This window comes from Salvelinus sp. IW2-2015, linkage group LG27 (assembly GCF_002910315.2).
Source record: "Salvelinus sp. IW2-2015 linkage group LG27, ASM291031v2, whole genome shotgun sequence".
Taxonomy (NCBI): Eukaryota; Metazoa; Chordata; class Actinopteri; order Salmoniformes; family Salmonidae; genus Salvelinus; species Salvelinus sp. IW2-2015.
In genome coordinates, this window is record NC_036867.1 from 18,832,767 (window position 1) to 18,854,622 (window position 21,856).

Sequence of the window (21,856 nt, forward strand, 5' to 3'; positions counted from 1 at the left end):
CTCTGGATTAAAACCTAATTATGACACCTGTATCATATTACGTACTGGATCGTTAAAAAAATACAGTGTTTACACTACCTTGTAGTTTAACAATAAAATGGGCATATGGTGAAGTAGACATACTTGGTATTCACATCTCAAAAAATATAAATGAACTTACCACAAATAATTTCAATAGAAAGTTGCCAAAATTGATAAGATTCTGCAACCATGGAGGGGTAAACACTTGTCTGTTTATGGAAAAATCACATTGAATAACTCTTTGGTCCTATCACAGTTTAATTCCTTAATAATGGCACTGCCTACTCCAGATGACTCGTTTTTTAGAATCATATGAGAAAAAAAGATTCCATTTTATTTGGAATGCTAAGCCAGACAAAATTAAACATACCTATTTATTTAATGAATATGAGTTTGGGGGGCTAAAATTATTAAATATTAAAGCTTTAAACCTCTCACTAAAAGCTTCACTCATACATAAATTATACTTAAACCTAAAATAGTTATCCAGTAGATTATTAAGAAAGGGTCATCCTTTGCTCAAAAAATGCCTTTTTGCCTTCATACAGATTACAACTTCTCATTTCCAACTAATTGAAAATGACATTTTGTTTAAAGTATCGGCCTTTCTTAAACAAGCCATACAAACAAAGCTGGTAACAATTTCAGTTTTATCCTCCAGAAAAGATAGAACAAATATTACAACAAATGTTATGGTTAAACTCAAATATACTGATTAATAAAAAAAACATTCTTTATGGATAATGTTTTTAAATTATATTTATTAATGATATTATGAATAGAAACAGAGGAGTTATGTCTCATATGCAGTTATTGAAAATATATGGGAATATCTGCTCAATCCAAATTTACAACCAATTGATTGCAGCACTACCACAAAAATGGAGGAGGCAAGTGGAAAAGGGAGAAGGTAGGGAACTTGTTTGCCTGCCATATATTAAAGATACAAAATGGCTGAAAGGAACTGGCATACAGTTGAAGTCGGAAGTTCACATACACATAGGTTGGAGTCATTAAAACTCGTTTTTCAACCACTCCACAAATTTCTTGTTAATAAACTATAGTTTTGGCAAGTCGGTTAGGACATCTACTGTGTGCATGACAAGTAATTTTTCCAACAATTGTTTACAGACAATTTATTTCACTTATAATTCACTGTATCACAATTCCAGTAGGTCAGAAGTTCATACACTAATTTGACTGTGCCTTTAAACTGCTTGGGAAATTCCAGAAAATTATGTCATGGCTTTAGAAGTTTCTGATGGGCTAATTGACATAGTTTGAGTCAATTGGAGGTGTCAAAGGAAATCAGCCAAGACCTCAGAAAAATAATTGTTGACCTCCACAAGTCTGGTTCATCCTTGGGAGCAATTTCCAAATGCCTGAATGTACCACGTTCATCTGTACAAACAATAGTACACAAGTATAAATACCATGGGACCACGCAGCCGTCATACCGCTCAGGAAGGAGACGCATACTGTCTCCTAGAGATGAACGTACTTTGGTGGAAAAGTGCAAATCAATCCCAGAACAACAGCAAAGGACCTTGTGAAGATGCTGGGGGAAACAGGTACAAAAGTATCTATATCCACAGTCCTATATTGACATAACCTGAAAGGCCGCTCAGCAAGGAAGAAGCCACTGCTCCAAAACTGCCATAAAAAAGCCAGACTACGGTTTGCAACTGCACATGGGGACAAAGATCGTACATTTCGGAGAAATGTCCTCTGGTCTGATGAAACAAAAATAGAACTGTTCGGGCATAATGGCCCAGTCCCTCCTGCAGCAAAGCACCCCCACAATATGATGCTGCCACCCCCGTGCTTCACGGTTGGGATGGTGTTCTTCGGCTTGCAAGCCTCTCCCTTTTTCCTCCAAACATAACGATGGTACTTATGGCCAAAGTTCTATTTTTGTTTCATCAGCACCTAGTCACAAAAAGCAGAAATATAAATAAAATTCATCACTAACCTTTGATGATCTTCATCAGATGACACTCATAGAACTTCATGTTACACAATACATGTATGTTTTGTTCGATAAAGTTCATATTTATATCCAAAAATCTCAGTTTACATTGGCGCGTTATGTTCAGTAATGTTTTGCTTCCAAAACATCCAGTGATTTTGCAGAGAGCCACATCAATTTACAGAAATACTAATAATAAACATTGCTAAAAGATACAAGTGTTATGCATGGAATTATAGATAAACCTCTCCTTAATGCAACTGCTGTGTCAGATTTTAAAAAAGCTTTACGGAAAAAGCACACCATGCAATAATCTGAGTACGGCGCTCAGACACAAAAACAAGCCATACAGATACCCGCCATGTTGTGGAGTCAACAGAAGTCAGAAATAGCATTATAAATATTCACTTACCTTTGATGATCTTCATCAGAATGCATTCCCAGGAATCCCAGTTCCACAATAAATGGAACAAATAAATGGAACAAATTTATTTTGTTCGATAAAGTACCTCAATTTTAGCAAATTTATAAAAATAAAAACAGAAATAGAAAGACTCAACATTGAGTTCAGGTGCATCCTGTTTCAAATGATCATCCTTGAGATGTTTCTACAACTTGATTGGAGTCCACTTGTGGTCAATTCAATTGATTGGACATGATTTGGAAAGGCACACACCTGTCTATATAAGGTCCCACAGTTGACAATGCATATCAGAGCAAAAACCAAGCTATGAGGTCGAAGGAATTGCCCGTAGAGCTCCGAGTCAGTATTGTGTCAAGGCAAAGATCTGGGGAAGGGTACCAAAACATGTCTGTAGCAATGAAGGTCCCCAAGAACACAGTGGCCTCCCTCATTCTTAAATTGAAGAAGTTTAGAACCACCAAGACTCTCCCTAGAGCTGGCCACCCGGCCAAACTGAACAATCGGGGGAGAAGGGCCTTTGTCAGGGAAGGGACCAAGAACCCGATGGTCACTCTGACAAAGCTCAAGAGTTCCTCTGTGGAGATAGGAGAACCTTCCAGAAGTACAACCAACTCTACAGCACTCCACCAATCAGGCCTTTATGGTAGAGTGGCCAGACAGAAGCCACTCCTCAGTAAAAGGTACATGACAGCCTGCTTGGAGTTTGCCAAAAGTTACCTAAAGACTCTCAGACCATGAGAAACAAAATTCTCTGGTCTGATGAAACTAAGATTGAACTATTTGGCCTCCAGTCACATCTGGCACCTGGCACCATCCCTACGGTGAAGCATGGTGGTGGCATCATCATGCTTTTGGGATGTTTTTGAGCGGCAGGGACTGGGAGACTAGTCTGGATCGAGGGAAAGATGAACGGAGCAAAGTACAGAGAAATCCTTGAAGAAAACCTGCTCCAGAGTGCTCAGGAACTCAGACTGGGGCGAAGGTTCACCTTCCAACAGGACAACGACTCTAAGCACACAGCCAAGTCAAAAAAGTCAAGCGGTCTGAATACTTTCTGAATGCACTGTAGGTCTTTTAAATAATGCCAGGAAGAAAACATTTTTTCCTGATTACAATATTACAATTCATAAGCCATTGAATCAAAAAAGTATTGCAAAAAGAAGTATCACAATGATCATAATATTTTTTTTTATCCCAGCCCTACTGCCAATACAAAAATTGTGGACAAGACAAAACCAAACACTGTGTTAGAGCAGTAGTTGTGGGGAAATGCCAGATTTCCAGGATGTTTCAAGTGTGAAGGGGCATTGTCGGGTGAAATTACCCCCTGGGCCGTGTTCAAAAGTAGTGCACTACATAGGGAATAGGGTGCCATTTGGGACGCACATCAAGTCATTTTTCACACGTTGAGTGTTGCCTGGGAAGTCTAGTTAATTCCAGCCTCTTTGTATGACCTGGGAGAAGATCCATCATCACACTGCCAGCCTATAGTAACCCAGTCTGAGAGAAGACTGTCCGTCACAGCCGCCATCTCAAACGGCCCCCTAATCCCTATATAGTGCACTACTTCAATATATAAAGAATAGGGCCGCACCCATGCATGCAGCTTTGAATGAGCATTGAGTGAGCAACGTTCCTCACTTTACCTTCTCTTCTCAAAGTGAAACATGCTTCCTTTATTGCCTTCAACTGAGCTCTGGTTGCTCTCTCAAAGTTCTATATTTCCACAATCACTCCAACATTCTCCCTGGTGCCAACGGTATGCCAGGAATCTTGATGCATCTCAAATGAAACAGTTGTGTTTTTCTTCCCAATTCTTTTTGTAAATATACTCTGGAAAAACCACTACTCTAGGGTGATTGAGTTGGATAAGTTATCTACCAAACTCAGCTGGTGTTCTGTGTAATCGAATGGGGCTTATAAGCTCAGTGCTCATATTAGCTTAGTTGGGGGAAGTGTGTGTGTGCGACTGTGTGTGTCTTTGTGTACGCGTGTCACCGCCTGTCTGTCTGCCTGCCTGTCTGTGCGTGTGCGTGTGTGTTTGTGCTCGTGCATGCATCGGTGTGTGTGTTCGTGTTGTGTGTGTATTCGTGTGTCCATCAGTTCACCGGGTTCAGTTCCTCTCAGCGTACCTCAATCAGTGTCTGAGGAGGCCACTCCCCCTAGTGTCTATAATCAGTAAAACTCATACGTAATCACCATATGCAGAGAAACGTGCTGTTTCTACTTTTTTACATAACAGTACCCAATGTACAAACTGAAATCCATCCAAAACATGCACCCCAACGCTAAACCACCTCATTTGTATCATGATAATCTTTTCATATGGCTCGTATCCTGTCCTGTGGAATATCTCTTTTCACCTCATTCAATCTCCTCCTGCACACCCACAGAGAGAGAAGTATGAGACTGCTTCTCAAATGGGTGCCTTTTGCATCCCTTTGATATTTGAAGTAGAAATTGTGCACCAATATTTAATTTTAAAAGCCTGTTATATTAAATGAAGTGCCCTTTAATATAGACCACATGGAGAATTCAATAAAAAAAATACTTGCTAAAGAGACAAAATTCATTATTTTGACATTTTGTTCCTCTGTGCACCCTCTGTGACTTCTAGGAAGGTTTTAACCCACTTAACCCCAACATTGCTCCATGTTCGCCATCATTGTAAATCCCTAGTTATTTTGTTGCTTGGACAAAGTCATTTCTGAAGAATGATTTATTTAATGTGATTATTATTTATTTCATTTTAAGGTCAACCCTGTTACGTGAACTGAACTCTTGTTTAAATGTGGTGGAACTATTCCTTTAAATGTGGTGGAACTATTCCTTTAAACATTAAACCTTTAATAGTCAAATCCATAGGCAGTGCGTCCATAAGTCTAGGGGAAGCTTTGCCTAAAGTAAGTTGAATTAAATTGCCAAAATTATATAGCCTAATTAGCCTAAATCATTCAAAATAGTCTACTAAAGCATGATTTGGCCACAGAGGAACATTAGCTTCTTTAAAAACAAGTTCTGGATCGTTTTAAATCGCTTTGCCTACAGTTGCAGAACTCAACTTTTTCTACCGCTCCGCTAGCACGATTCTCGCAGCTCACCTTTCCACAATCCCCTGCACATTTCTCTGCGTGCCCTCGTTGAAAATGAATTGGGGAGGAACTTCTCCTGCCTCATTCGTTGTTGGTGAAAACCTTTTGTCGGGAGTAAAGACAGCGCGCGCAATTTGGGCAGTGCACTAGACAAATACCAAACACACTGTATATGATTGTTGAGTTGTGACTGTCAGTGAAAAAGTAGTGAGGCCCCACGTAGGCATATCGTAATATTTCAAAATACAGTCGTGGGAAAACATAGTTTGGAAAGGAAATACTGAAATCTGTATTTTAGTTTATCAAAATTCTCAACTTAATTGAGCTAACAACAGTATAGCCTATCTTATTGGCACCCCCGGTGAGTGCACTGCACATACTTACTATTTGTAATTGTTGGGTAAATGCCACTTAAAAGTTTGTTTTTGGACAATAATTTCCTCCTGCAGTTTAGATGGGCATCGTTTTCTATTGCTGTCTCCCCTACTCGTAGGCCTATTATATGGATCAGACAACGTCTGTTTGTCCGTGTCAGCAGAGTAGGCTAACCTGAAATTTGTCGTATTAAAAAAGATTCTGCAAATGTCTCCAGTCATATAAAGTGGAGTATAATTGCATGACATGTGTTTAGAAAAGGCAACATTTTTCCTGTGCAAAGAAAGAAGAAATGTATCCGGCATTTACCCAACAATTATAAATAGTAAGTATGTACGGCAACTGCTCCGCCCACAACCGTAAGGCTCTCCAGAGGGTAGTGAGGTCTGCACAACGCATCACCGGGGGCAAACTACCTGCCCTCCAGGACACCTACACCACCCGATGTCACAGGAAGGCCATAAAGATCATCAAGGACAACAACCACCCAAGCCACTGCCTGTTCACCCCGCTATCATCCAGAAGGCGAGGTCAGTACAGGTGCATCAAAGCAGGGACCGAGAGACTGAAAAACAGCTTCTATCTCAAGGCCATCAGACTGTTAAACAGCCACCACTAACATTTAGTGGCCGCTGCCAACATACTGACTCAACTCCAGCCACTTTAATAATGGGAATTGATGGAAATTATGTAAAAATGTACCACTAGCCACTTTAAACAATGCCACTTAATATAATGTTTACATACCCTACATTACTCATCTCATATGTATATACTGTACTCTATACCATCTACTGCATCTTGCCTATGCCGTTCTGTACCATCACTCATTCATATATCTTTATGTACATATTCTTTATCCCTTTACACTTGTGTGTATAAGGTAGTAGTTGTGGAATTGTTAGGTTAGATTACTTGTTGGTTATTACTGCATTGTCGGAACTAGAAGCACAAGCATTTCGCTACACTCGCATTAACATCTGCTAACCATGTGTATGTGACAAATAACATTTGATTTGATTTGATTTACATCCTAGGCCTTCTCCTAGGACAGCCTAGGCCAGCCATGCATTGAACGGTCGTTTTTGTGAACAGTGATTGAGTTAAATTATAAATTATGATTATCGAATCTACTCATCACATTACCAATAGTATGGAATGCATGGAATGCTTTATTATAAAGGTGCATTTTTATGGTGAACATTAGCTTCCCCAAACTTGAAACTCACGTGCCGCCTATTGTCAAATCATAGTGTAAAAGCAGGTGAGCTGATTCAACCTTTACATTATGTTTTGTGGTGGAAAACTGAGCGGGACCAGCATAACACGTCAACTGTTGTAGACATTTTTTTTAAAATATTCCCCCCAGAGGAAGTCGACGCCACACTTTCAACACAATTTCCTGTCCTAGAAAGGAAATGCACGTTTAGGTTCCAACCTCTGTAGAATGACAAAGCTACTTATTGGCTGTGGGAATTTCCATGTGGAGTTGATAAACATAAACAAATAGAGAGCACTGACAGCCGTCAGTGTAACTAGCTAGCTAACGTTATCCAGCTAGCTAATGTTATTTGTTGTTGCTGTTTTTTTTATTTTTTTACAACACCGTATTCGAAAGATTAGCCAGGTGGCCCTATGGCTGGTTCTGGAGCTGGATTTGTCATAAGCATTAATTTAAGGAAAAACTGTGGCTACGAATCTAGCTAGAAAGACTAAAACGATGCTCCTGTAATTTGGATAACTATTGAAAGATAGCTGATATGGGTTTTTCAACATTGTAATGGACACATTGCAAACTTTGGTAGGTAGGCTGCTGGCAGGCTTTGGCACAGCAAAGTCAAGTCAGCCTGTGCTCATGGTTCTCACAGAGGAAGTGAAATGATAGGCTACAATGACTTTGCTCATGATCATGCACGCCGCAAATGACATGTAACTATAACAGGCTGACCACACAGTTCGCTTCACGTGCGCGAGCGTTGCAGAATAAATGTGCACATACATGTTATTCAATCATTGCACCCACACTGCATGCGCACGTAAACAAGCGTCTGCGTAGCCAGGCGCTCAAATAGAACTTGGTTATATTTGTGATGCTTGATGCGCTGCAAGTCCCGCCTCTCCCATCTCCTCATTGGTTTTTAGGAGCAAATACCCACGAGGGAATTGAAAGATTAACTGAGGTCCACACTCCAGTCCAGTTGGTGGTGGAAATGCACTTTAAAGTTGGTTTTCAACCACCATATACAGTCCAAAGAAGAAGAATAAACCTGTCGGAGTAGAGGACCTTGTGCATTTCAGGTAAAATAACAACCCAATGTTTATATCCCAGGACAAATTAGCTAGTAACAGCAAGCTAGCTATCTAAATTGCCATAAATGTTTAATGCTTTACGACCTGTCCCCAAATGAACATAGTTGGTTCAGAGTTCATTTTGATATTCCAACCTGTGTGTCCTGATCGTGTCTGGTGTGGGTGGACAAAATCAACATGCGCACGATGGCGCACGCGGACGTGCGGTCTGTATTCAATTGCCCCTCCCTGTTGCACACAACAAGCTTCCATTCCCTCTGTCACAAGGGGATTTATGTCTGATTTAAAATGAAATCATAATCTCTATTACAATCAACCCTGTTATTTTATTTGGCACTTAATAGGCACTTACTGAAGTGTTTTTTTATTTAACCTCTTGAGATGGGAAAATGTGTTTTTTATGAAGTCGAACATGTTCCCTTTATGACAGAATGTTAAAATTAGATGAACGTGTTTCTGGACAAAGTTACACTTGTCAAAAAAGCACAGAATCGGTGGAACGACCCAGTGCACTGCTTTTGAATAGAGCCCTATGCACTATGTAGGGAATATGGTGCCATTTGGGATACAGTCAGGGTGTCAGTGTGTTCTGACCCATACTAGCAGACAGTTTGTTCACATCGAGATGGGCGCTTTCATAGTCTCACCTGCTGAGCACGCTGGAGAGAAACACAATGAGCTCCGGGCTCGCATCATTCGCGAACAGACGGCCGTCATTACTCCATAAATACGCTTCTAGCACAGCGCATTTAGTCCAAAAGCAGGGAAAAACAGCGCAGACAAAAGATACATTAGCAGGCATCTGTATCTCTGTATATCGGTCTCCTGGAACAGAATTACGTAGGAGCTAAGCTATCAGCTCGGTGTGGCATAATAGAGCCGGTCTGGACAGTGATGACTCGTAGCGCTCATCCCTCATGAGTAATTGACAAGTTAGTTGAGCAATTTCGAATTACTTGTAGTTGAAACTGTTTCGTTGGTTAAAATCTAAATTTGGTGGGTTTGCCTAGTTTGTCCTATCACTAAAAATCAAGTATATTACGCAATAATAACATACTGTATGCCATTAAGCAGCCTCTTTTATCAAGTCACCCGAGCATACATTTTTCATATGGGTGGCCCCAGCGGGAATTTTTCAAATGGGTGGCCCGAGCAGGAATCAAACCCATGATTATTGGCAATGCAAGCACCATGCTCTACCAACTGAACCACATAGGACCACAATGATAATATGTCATATTTACCTCCATAATAATGTAACTAAGCACCTAAATAGCAGTAGGCATCCATAGAAACAAAGCCTACTGTTTGCACCTCTGGCATCTAAGCATATAATAGTGTTGTATGAGAAGCACCCAGACATCCCCTCCCCTGGTGTAGGGGCTTGAAAGGATTGTCAGACTTGATTTTTACACGTCTCGTCTGCCTCCTACATGGTCTGGTTCCAGCAGCATATCCATAGAACTACCATGAGAAACTAGCTGGGTTCAAGGATAGTTCACCATGTCATTAATACATGAACACTGCTATCACTCTGCAGCGGGATTCTGTGTGTGTGTGTGTGTGTGTGTGTGTGTGTGTGTGTGTGTGTGTGTGTGTGTGTGTGTGTGTGTGTGTGTGTGTGTGTGTGTGTGTGTGTGTGTGTGTGTGTACGCTTATGTACTTGCGTGTGTGTTTCTCAAGTCTTTTCACAACAACGAGCAAATTGTTAGGAAACATGACTGTTTTTTAAATGTGCTTAGAGTCATCGACAACAACAATGCAGCGGTGTGAATCCAATAGAGACATCAGAATGTGCCGTGTCCCAAATGGCACTCTATTCCCTATATAGTGCACTACTTTTGACCAGAGCCCTATGGATCCTATATAGGGAATAGGGTGCCATTTAGGACGCAATCCTATATGTGGAGGTAATTAGAGCTGATTTCTCTCCCCAGAGGAAGTCAAACACACAAAGGTCAGAATAACAACAAACGCCTACACACTCTGCAACTACACTGCATGGGCAGCTCCACACACACAGTACTTAGTGTTTCTGGAGTGCTGGACAACCTTTATTCTGTTCCCTAAGCTCACATTGGATTTTTTTTTTAACATCACAAAAAAAACGTCTTCCTCTTCTGAATTATAAATGGTCTTTTCGTTTAGACCAGGGGTTTCAAACTTCATTCCTGGAGGGCCGTGTGCCTGCTGGTCTTTGGGACTTCCTTTCAATATGCAGCAATCTACAGTTGCTACATCCATTTTGGGGGCATTGAAGTAATGACATATAGCCATTGGTCCTAGAAGAATATAACTTATGAATGCCTCATGAGCTCAGTGAATCCGTCTTACACAATCAGAAACCAGAATATAAGCTTGTTTTACTCCAACGGACGTAAACAATGTCAATGTAAAAAAACGCAGCTTAAAAACACGGTTAAAACTATCATTTAGATCTCATGGCTGTTCAGTCCTTTGACCCATAGCTCCCTCTATGAATTTGAGAGCGGTTACATTTCTCCAGGCCCATCACTGAGCTGTTCATCAAAGTGGTGGAGTGGCCGCTTTGTTATTGTTTAAACTGCAGATTGCTAGTTTAAGACCTAGACAACCAGATGAGGGGAGTTCCTATCCAATCAATGGCCTTTATTGATCAATCAAGTACAAGGGAGGAGTTTGACATCCCTGGTTTAGACTGTTATGTCGACAATACCTTCCAGTCCCACTCATCAACAACAACAAAAACACAAGCTGTGTGTGCGCATAGGGCTGTGATGGTAATTGAAGAACCTGTATAACTGACAGGTATGGGTTTCATAACTTTAGTTTAATTTAGATAAATCTAATAGCGGGAAATTATTATACAAATAAATGATAATTATAACAGTCTAAAATCTATTAAAATCTATTATCTATGCATCTTTCTACATCAGCTCCTATTTACAATTTTCCTTTGTGCTCAAGCTGCTAATATGCTAGATGCACTGGGGTGTAGAGCGCATTAGGTTATGGGACTTCAGTAAAAAAACATATTTGATGAGGGGACTTTCTTTTATACAATGCACGTTTCATTGCTTGCTAGGAGATAAATAAATCTGTTTCCTTAAAAATAAAGGTTGGATGTGTCTGACTATTCATTATTATTCAACAGCAGTTCTGGCTCTGAGGCCTATAATGCTCGAATATTGTGTAAAATGGACAACGTGCCAATCCTCTCCAACCTGGCTATGTCGGTGACCGTGTACATTGGCCTGGCCAATTACCGTAACCTCAAATTCCAAGAACGTCACAGCCTTATGTGTGCGTTAGTGCATGTGCGTGTGTGTGTCCTGTAATACATACGAGAGGTGGAGAAGGTCGGTCAAGTGGAGGTTGACCCTCCGACCCAGACGTTCCATCAGGTCCAAGCCCTGGTCAGAGGTGAGGGAGCTGGGAGGACAGAAAGAGAGAGCAGGTTATCAAAGATAATACTCCTTCATTTTAGTATACAACCAACCAGTCACAGAACCAGCAACAACCAGCCCTGTGAATTAGCATGTCTGGGTTTCCACATCTCATCGACATGTACATAAAATAACAATTATTCGACACACCAGACACACGAGCTTGCACACACACACACATTATAGATGTGCACGCATGGACACACGGCACACGCACACAGCAAACACCACACACACACACACACACAACACACACACACAACACACACACACACACCACACACACACACACCACACACACACACACACACACACACACAACACACACACACACACACACACACACACACACACACACACAGCCTTGCACACAGGGGAATAGGGATCAGGTGCCTCTTCAGGCTTGGCAAATCACCTGCATTTTCCAGCAATGAGACAAACAATAAGGTGCAAATGGAACCGGCGTGAGGTGTAATGGCTGTATCATATGACGTGCGTCACTCACACTCTCTCACACACACATATACAGACACGCACACACACACACACAGAAACCGGCGTGAGGTGGTAATGGCTGTATCATATGGACGTGCGTCACACACCACTCTCTCTCACACACACACACACCCATATACAGAACACGCACGCACACACACACACACACACACCCAACAAAACACACCAAAACAACAACACACACACCACCCACACACACCACCACACCACACACACACACAACACAACACACACACACACACACACAGTTAGATGAATAATAATGTGAAAATGGAATGGATGTGTGAAAGTGTAATGGCTCTATGATAAAGCCATGCTCCATCTGAGCTCAGTCCAGTGGCTGCTCTCTCACTCAGAGAGGAAATCGTCCAAGGAAACTGAGTCTACGTCCCACATGGCACCCTATTCCCTACATAGTACACTACTCTTGACCAGGGCCCATGGATACTCCCTAAGGGCCCAGTCAAAATAAGTATACTGTACAGGAAATAGAATGCCATTTGGGACGTAGAAGGAGCAAACAAAGGAAAATCTGCATGAGGATGCTCTGTACGCAGGAAATGACAGGGCTAGATGAAGATCGTTGGGGTGAAAGATGACATACTGTATGAAGGTATGTAGGTACTGTATGTAGGCTGCACAATATATCATGTACTGTACGTACCGTTTTATTGTCATATGTTTTGCCTTTAAAGGATTTAAAGGAATCTTGGAAGACTAAGCCAATATTGGGGTAAAAGAGACCAACCAACAGTGGTGTAAAGTACCCAAGTAAAAATACTTCAAAGTACTACTTAAGTAGTTTTTTGTAGTATCTGTACTTGACTATTTATATTTTTGCCAACTTTTGCTTTTACTTCACTACATTCCCAAAGGAAATAATGTACTTTTTACTCCATACATTTTCCCTGACACCCAAAAGTACTCGTTACATTTTGACAGGAAAATGGTCCAATTCACGCACTTTTTAAGATAACATCCCATGTCATCCCTACTGCCTCTGATCTGGTGGACTCACTAAACACAACTGCTTTGTTTGTAAATTATGTCTGAGTGTTGAAGTGTGCCGCTGGCTATCCATCTATAACAAATCAAATAAAACATTGTTTCGTCTGGTTTGCTTAATATAAGGAATTTGAAATGATTTATACTTTTACTTTTACTTTTAATACTTGAGTATATTTGAGCAATTCCATTTACTTTTGATACTTAAGTATATTTAAAACCAAATACTTTTAGACTTTTACTCAAGTAGCATTTTACTGGGTGACTTTAACTTGAGTCATTTTCTATTAAGGTATCTTTACTTTTACTCAAGTATGAAAATGTAGTACTTTTCCCACAACTGTCAACCAATAACAATATACAAAATTGTAAATGTAAACTGGTGCACTCAGAAAAAAGGGTCCCAAAAGGGTTCTCCCCATAGGAGAACCCTTTTTGGTTCCAGGTAAAACTATTTTTGGTTCCATGTAGAACCCTCTGTGGAAATGGTTCTAGATGGAACTCAAAATAGTTCTAACTGGAACCAATAAGGGTTCTTCAAAGGATTCTCCTATGGAGACAGACAAAGAACCCTTTTAAGTTCAAGACAGCATCTTTCTAAGAGTGTAGTATACTGGCCTGTTTGCACATAATTGTAACATCCTCTAATATCGGATTACATCTACAGTGCATTCAGAAAGTATTCAGACCCCTTGACTTTTTCCACATTTTGTTACGTTGCAGCCTTATTCAAAAAAGTATTCAATAGTTTTGTTCCCCCTCATTAATCTACACACAAGTATTCAGATCCTTTACTCAGTACTTTGTTGAAGCACATTTGGCAGTGATTACAGCCTTGAGACTTCTTGGGTATGACGCTACAAGCTTGGCACACCTGTATTTCTGTATTTGGGGAGTTTCTCCCATTCTTTTCTGCAGATGTTCTCAAGCTCTGTCAGGTTGGATGGGGAGCGTCGCTGCACATCTATTTTCAGGTCTCTCCAGAGATTTTAGATCGGGTTCAAGTGCGGGCTCTGGCAGGGCCACTCAAGGACTTTCAGAAACTTGTCCCGAAGCCACTCCTGCATTGTCTTGACTGTGTGCTTCAAGTCGTTGTCCTGTTGGAAGATGAACCTTCGCCCCAGTCTGAGGTCCTGAGCGCTCTGGAGCAGGTTTTTAATCAAGGATCTCCCTGTACTTTGCTCCATTCATCTTTCCCTCGTTCCTGACTAGTCTCCCAGTCCCTGCCTCTGAAAAACATCTCCACAGCATGATGCTACCACCACCATGCTTCCCCGTAGGGATGGTGCCAGGTTTCCTCCAAACATGACACTTGGCATTCAGGTCAAAGAGTTTCATCAGACCGGAGAATCTTGTTTCTCATGGTCTGATTATCTTTAGGGGCCTTTTGGTAAACTCCAAGCGGGCTGTCATGTGCCTTTTACTGAGGAGTGGCTTCCATATGGCCACTCTACCATAAAGGCCTGATTGGTGGAGTGCTGCAGAGATGGGTGTCCTTCTGGAAGGTTCTCCCATCTTCACAGAAGAACTTTGGAGCTCTGTCAGAGTGACCATCGGGTTCTTTGTCACCTCCCTGACCAATGCCCTTCTCCCCCGATTGCTCAGTTTGGCCAGGCGGCCAGCTCTAGGAAGAGTCTTGGTGGTTCCAAACTTCTTCCATTTAAGAATGAAGGAGGCTACTGTGTTCTTAAGTACCTTCAATGCTGCAGAATTGTTTTGGTACCCTTCCCCAGATCTGTGCCTCGACACAATCCTGTCTCAAAGCTCTAATTCGTTCAACCTCATGGCTTGGTTTGTGGGACCTCATTCAGACAGGTGTGTGCCTTTCCAAATTATGTCCAATCAATTGAATTTACCACAGGTGGACTCCAATCAAGTTGTAGAAACATCTCAAGGATGATTAATAGAAACAGGATGCACCGGAGCTCAATTTCTGGTCTCATAGCAAAGGGTCTGAATACTTACTTAAATAAGGTTTTTCTGTTTTGTCATTATGGGGTATTGCGTGTAGATTGACGAGGGAAAAAATTACTTTAATCCATTTTACAATAAGGCTGTAATGTAACAAAATGTGGAAAAAGTCAAGGGGTCTGAATACTTTCCGAATGCACTGTATATGAGACGCTTGGCTACTCTACCTTTAAGAAAGTGAGGTTCTCTTTTTTTCCTCTTTCGAGAGCTTTTGAATGTTAAAGATTCAACCAAGTGATTCAAGACACGTTTGGCTACCTCAGTGGTAATTATAACAACTGGAGAGCTCAAGGAGTAACTTGTTTGTAGATGCTAGCACTTTTCCCTTGGGTCTCTCTCTCGCTCTCTCTCCCCCAATGTCAGGAGCTGTCAGATAAGCAGGTTAGCCTGGCCCCACTGCGGGTGGGGAAGGAGGTAGGGATAACAACTGTGCAATCATCATGTCTGCAGCAAACTCTGGAAACCACGGCAGGCAGGCCCCTGCTAGCTACAGCAACACCAGGCTGGGGATGAAGGAAGAGGGGGAGGAGGAAGAGAAGGAGGAGGAAGAAGAGAGAGAAAAGTCTGGGTGGAAGGTGACCTGTTCCTTTCGTCTCCCCTGATGCGGTGTGTGTGTGTGTGTGTGTGGCGGGGTATGTGTGGCGGGGTGTGTGTGTGGTGGGGTTTCTAAAATAAGGCCCATCAAGCCCGGATGGCCGGTGGCGAGCGCCCCCCAAGACAGTGAGCGGCGTGCTGTTGAACAGGTGAAGGACAGTGCTCTGACACTCTGCCTGATAACGGCCATTAAAGGGATTTGAGAAAGCGCCACGGGCGAAAACACAGTCGATAGAAACTTATCTTGCGGTGTGAGGCTGAGCCGAGAGCAGAGTGAGTTTGACTGACTCCTGTGACCTTGCTGACACCATATCATCATTAACGCCGTAATACAGCGTGGTAATACCCACACCTAGGGACTTATCATCACAACTATTGTGCTCAAGTGCACCACCAAGGATTTCCAGCTATAGTTCCCTACAAAAAGAGAACATCTGTATATATCAGGGTTGTTTTGAAAGATGTATGGTCTGTACTGTCCACAGTATTCCCACAATCAAAAATAATATAAGGTAAATAGAGGAAAACAGGAAAGACATAGTGTTGGAGATAACTGGTCATTGTGAAGTGAGAGTATAAATACATACAGTATATTTGGTAAATAGCAGCAAGTATAATCTTCACCATACTCACTCTGTGTCTGTAATGATGTAGCCAATGTCGCTGTGGTGGTCTTTCCCTTGCGGTGACTTTGAGTAAGCTTTGACTCCCATATGTACCACTTCCTCCTGGAGTCGCATGTCCTTCTTCTGTGGTTCTGCTAGGAGATTTCTCTCCTGTGGTTCTTCTGCCAGGAGGTCCGTCTCAGCCGCCGGAGGAGAAGGAGCTTCCGTACCGTACATCCACCTCTCCACCTCAGAGTCTACCAGGGAGTCAGAACCCTGGACATCCGCCGGTTGGTCTGAGGTTCCATCATCTGGCTGGTCTGGAGCTCCATCCTCTCCTCCCATGGTCATGCTCCTCTCCTCCCAGGGGTGTGGTACAGGCACTTGGCCCTGTGTGGTCCTGCTCCTTACGTTCTCCAGACCCACTGTTCTCTGGCCCTCAATGGAGGGGTTGCCTGCAGCACCACCAGCATCACCAACCTCCAGCTGGGCATCAGGGGCATCACTGAAGGGGTCCATGTTGAGGTACTCCAAGAGCTTACTAACTAAGATTGGGTCCTGTGGTAGGATAATGCAGGTCCACCAATTACAGACCCATTGACTTGAATGGGAATTCCTGTTCTAGTGATTATATTTCTATGATAGCAACACAGGACTTGTTATCTATTTTACTGCAAAGGTTTTGCCTTATAAGAAGAGATAATCTTCTTTTACATCATTAAGTATTAAAAAAGGGATATGTTTCCATTAAGTCTTAGTGTTTTTAGAAGTAATTCAATGAAAGTTTAACTTTCTTTTTTTTTTTACATCATAGAGCAACTTGATGTTTCTGCAAATTCTCCACAAATTGCCAATTATTGATGAAAGGACTATATAAAACTAGACCTCTAATGAAAGACTTTTGAAGGTAAATTACCACTCTCAACTCAAGGAACATCAATCTATTGACCATGGTTTTCAAAGAGATTCTTGTGAAAATATCAGTATGCAAATGTTCAAAAAGGTTTTTCTAAGAGCTTTGCGAGTGTAAAACTAGTTTCCTTTCTTGTCCATTTCATATTGAATATCTGCTTGCATAACTTAAAAATAACCCATCTTAGCAACAGTAGTATACTTCATTGAAGTAAGTGTTTGCTTGGACATTTATGTCGCTATTTTGAAACCAGTGTATCTGTTTAAGAGAATAATGTAAATTAGGCCTACCTTGTCATTTGGCTCAGAGTCTGCATCCACCATTTGTTTCCCTGTAAACAATCAGAATGTGAGAGGGTAAAACATTGACAAGAGAAAAGTACTATTGGCTAAAGGCTTTACAGCTAATAACCAAACAACCCAAAACATTTCCACACAGGTTTTGCTTAACTTTCACCCTGGTGATAAATGCAGGTCTACCTTTGTGTCTGTCTGACTATAATCTCTTGCGTACAGACTACTTAACATAAATTGTATCGTAACGTCTGTCGACAGACTGTGTGATGCGACATATACGAGCAACAATTGTTCTGGTGCGTTGGTTTTTCACCACTGGTCATTTGGACAAATGGCAATTTAGCAGGTGTGCACATCTTTGAATTGCGGAAGGGGAGGGGACATTTGGCCCATAGACTTGACTGAAGCTTGCAGAGAGAGCTACCAACCTGCTTCTGCTCCTCGTTCTAGTCTCTTTTCTCATACAGTGCCTTCAGAAAGTATTCATACGCCTCGACTTATTCCATATTTTGTTGTGTTACAGCCTGAATTCAAAATTGATTAAATTGATTTTTTTCATCCTTCTACACACAATACCCCATAATGACAAAGTGAAAAAAAATGGATACAGAAATATCTAATTTACATAAGTATTCACACCCTTGAGTCAATAAATGTGAATACAGCTGTGAGTCTTTCTGGGTAAGTCTCTAAGAGCTTTGCACACCTGGATTGTACAATATTTACACATTATTTATTTTTTTATTCTTCATGCTCTGTCAAGTTGGTTGTTGATCATTGCTAGACAGCCATTTTCAAGTCTTGCCATACATTTTCAAGCCGATTTAAGTCAAAACTGTAACTAGGCCACTCAGGAACATTCAATGTCGTCTTGGTAAGTAACTCCAATGTAGATTTGGCTTTGTGTTTTAGGTTATTGTCCTGCTGAAAGGTGAATTTGTCTCCCTGTGTCTGTTGGAAAGAAGACTGAACTAGGTTTTCCTCTAGGATTTTGCCTGTGCTATTCCGTTCTATTCTATTCCGTTTATTTTTATCCCCAAAAACTCCCTAGTCCTGGCTGATGACAAGCATACCCATAACATGATGCTTGAAAATATGAAAAGTGCTACTCAGTGGTACTGTGTTGTGTTGGATTTGTATTCAGGACATAAAGTACATTTCTTTGCCACATTTTATGCAGTTTTACTTTAGTGCCTTATTGCAAAGAGGATGCATGTTTTGGAATACTTTTATTCTGTACAGGCTTCCTTCTTTTCACTCTGTCATTTAGGTTAGTATTGTGGAGTAACTGTCACAGGCATTAAACTCTGTAACTGTTTTAAAGTCACCATTGGCCTCATGGTGAAATCCCTGAGCGGCTTCCGTCCTCTCCAGCAACTGAGTTAGGAAGGATGCCTGTATGTTTGTAGTGACTGGGTGTATTGATACACCATCCAAAGTGTAATTAATAACTTCATCATGCTCAAAGGGATTTTTATTAACCCATCTACCAATAGGTGCTTTCCATAACAAAGGGGTTGAATACTTATTGACTCAAGACATTTCAGCTTTTCATTTTGAATTCATTTGTAAAAATGTCTAAAAACCTAATTCCACTTTGACATCATGTGTAGGCCAGTGACAAAATATCTAAATGCAATACATTTTAAATTCAGGCTGTAACACAACAAAATGTGGAAAAAGTGAAGGGATGTGAACCTAACTGAATAGCTGGCATGAGATTTTCGTTCTGGGTTGCCTACAGTAGATTAGTCTGACAATGTGAAATATGTCCTGTGATATACAATACATTCAAAACTTTGGATTCAGTTAGACATTTCCTTGTTTTTGAAAGAAAAGCAATGCGTTTGTCCATTAAAATAACATCAAATTGAACAGAAATACAGTGTAGACATTGTTAATGTTGTAAATGACTATTGTAGCTGGAAACAGATTATTTTTTATGGAATATCTACATAGGCGTTCAGAGGCCCATTATCAGCAACCATCACTCCTGTGTTCCAATGGCATGTTGTGTTAGCTAATCCACATACATCATTTTAAAAGGCTAATTGATCATTAGAAAACCCTTTTGCAAGTATGTTAGCACAGCTGACAACTGTTGTTCTAATTAAAGAAGCAATAAAACTGGCCTTTTTTATACTAGTTGAGTATCTGGAGAATCAGCATTTGTGGGTTCGATTACATGCTCAAAATGGCCAGAAACAAAGTACTTTCTTCTGAAACTCGTCAGTCTATTCTTGTTCTGAGAAATTAAGGCTACTGAAGCAGCAAACTTAGTGAAAAATAATATTTGTGCCATTCTCAAAACCTTTGGCCACGACTGTAGATATTCCATAAAAAATCTGCCGTTTCCAGCTAAAATAGTCATTTACAACATTAACAATGTCTACACTGTATTTCTGATCAACTTTGAAAAACAAGGACTTTTCTAAGTGACCTCAAACTTTTGAACGGGAGTGTATATTGTATATAAGTGAAATGTTGTATGACTTGTGATGTATTTATTATACAGTATGTAGCCCAGGAATGTTGCCAAGCAAATTTCCCTATGGGACAGGAAAGTATTCATGAATGAATTATTTCATTCATACCTTGAAGCATAGCATCTTGCTCCAACAAGTCCTCTTGGTCCTCCTCATCCTGGTCCATGGAATGCAGGGGCTCTCTCTTCATCTGCCTGTCCCGTATGTGTCCCACGAGCCTGGGCTTGGCTCTGGCCTCGGGCCCCTCCTCATCCACCACTTGCAGGGCACCAGAGATTATGTCTGCCAGCTGGTTCAGGTCTTTACCCATCAGATCGTCCATGTTCACTCTCTGCCTCCCCAGCTGGTTGACCACTTTCAGGATGAACCGCTCTGTGGGAGAGGGTAGAAAGGAAGAACATAAATATTTTTCATCCTATTTTCAATATATGGTATATTGGGTGGTGTAAATTATGTCGAATGTTATACTTGATTAGACAGTTTATTTGACAATGTTTAAATGTTGATAGTAAAATGGCATGTTTGAATCAATGGCAATTTTTCAATGTCATGCCATCAACCTAAATAAAGAGCTATATTGAAATTAAATCTTCAGACAGCGCAATGATTCCTGCCTGAACAGGGACTCCTAATGGTATATGAGGGGTAATGCACTTCAGTGATTAGAAGTCTACCACCCAGACGCTTACCTCAATATAGCTTGCTTAGCTTTGGAAGAAATCAGTGTACGTTTCAGCAGAGCTATGACATTGATCAGCTTCCATAGCCATTTGTGTAGACTAACTACAGTAAATAACATTGAATATCTGAAAGTAACTCCTCTAAACCTTTCTTACACAAGCTGTATGTGAAAGTACATCCGGAGTGAGGTTTGGTTTATGTAGGCTACAGTACATTCACATCGGATTTTGAAGTTCACAGAAGCACGGTTGCCTCTAAATGAATAAAATAGCATTAGAAAAACGTAGAAAATGTTTGCGTGGACCCTCTACAAATTAATCTGAAGTTCACAGAAGCACACAGAACAGCGCAAACACAAATCATTGTGGTAAAAAGAGGACCTTACCATCCACCGTACTGAGCTGCTCCTTGGGCACCTGATGGTTGGACGCAGCCTTGAAAAGAAGCCTGTCTATGTTGGGCCTTGGAGGTTTGGAGCCACTGCCACCAAGTCGTGTCTGAGGTTCTACCTGACCACCAGGGCATACATAGCTGACAGAGTAGAGCTTCCCCTTGGGTTCCACCACTGATCCCACCACTGCTCCTAGTACTGGGCGGCTCTGGGTGTGTGCTGCTCCAGCCATGTAGCGCTCAAGCTGGGCAGCCAGCCCCGTGGCACTCCCCCTGGCCCTCCCTGGCTCCTGGCTGGAGTAGGCTGTCTCCACTGGGGATCTCCAGCTCCCTACAGCCCCCTGGGTGAAGACCTTATCCCCCTGGGGTGGACCTGCAGACTGCAGATTGTAGAATGTAGACTTCCCCTTCTTTGGTTGTAAGTCTTCATTCTGTAACACAACCATGTTTTTTACTGTCTATACAATTTTTGCCCTATTTCAATCACCAGTGACAGTGAATTCACATTGCATTTAAAGGACGACTGAACCAAAAAAAAGCAACAGTCTATGTGGCATCGATATAAGTCAGAAACTTTTATTCTATTGTCAAAATTGACTACAAAGTGTAAATTAAATAATTTTGGTCACAAACTCACCCAAAACGTAGATTTGCGAGATAATTAGGAAAAAAATTTACGATAAAAGGGTACCGTAACAGTTTTCCTTGGATTGGATTTATTTAAATCCTGCCCACAGCTGGCAGCACCCAAGTCATCATTAGCGCAGATGCACGCTACCCGAT

General features: G+C 41.3%; 1 protein-coding gene across 3 annotated transcripts in view; it reads right to left on the reverse strand.

Moving 5' to 3' along the window:
• The window catches only part of LOC111953520 (receptor-type tyrosine-protein phosphatase N2-like), a 251,504-nt gene that overhangs the window by 150,890 nt on the left and 78,758 nt on the right, over positions 1 to 21,856 (reverse strand). For all 3 annotated transcript variants that reach the window (XM_023972863.3, XM_023972862.3, XM_070435454.1), the window contains exons 5-9: positions 21,069 to 21,504; positions 20,111 to 20,374; positions 17,511 to 17,551; positions 16,336 to 16,865; positions 11,516 to 11,602 (exon numbers count right to left, since the gene is read on the reverse strand). In XM_023972863.3, the coding sequence (XP_023828631.1) occupies positions 11,516 to 11,602; positions 16,336 to 16,865; positions 17,511 to 17,551; positions 20,111 to 20,374; positions 21,069 to 21,504 (1,358 nt within the window). The remainder of the gene's footprint in view (positions 1 to 11,515; positions 11,603 to 16,335; positions 16,866 to 17,510; positions 17,552 to 20,110; positions 20,375 to 21,068; positions 21,505 to 21,856) is intronic.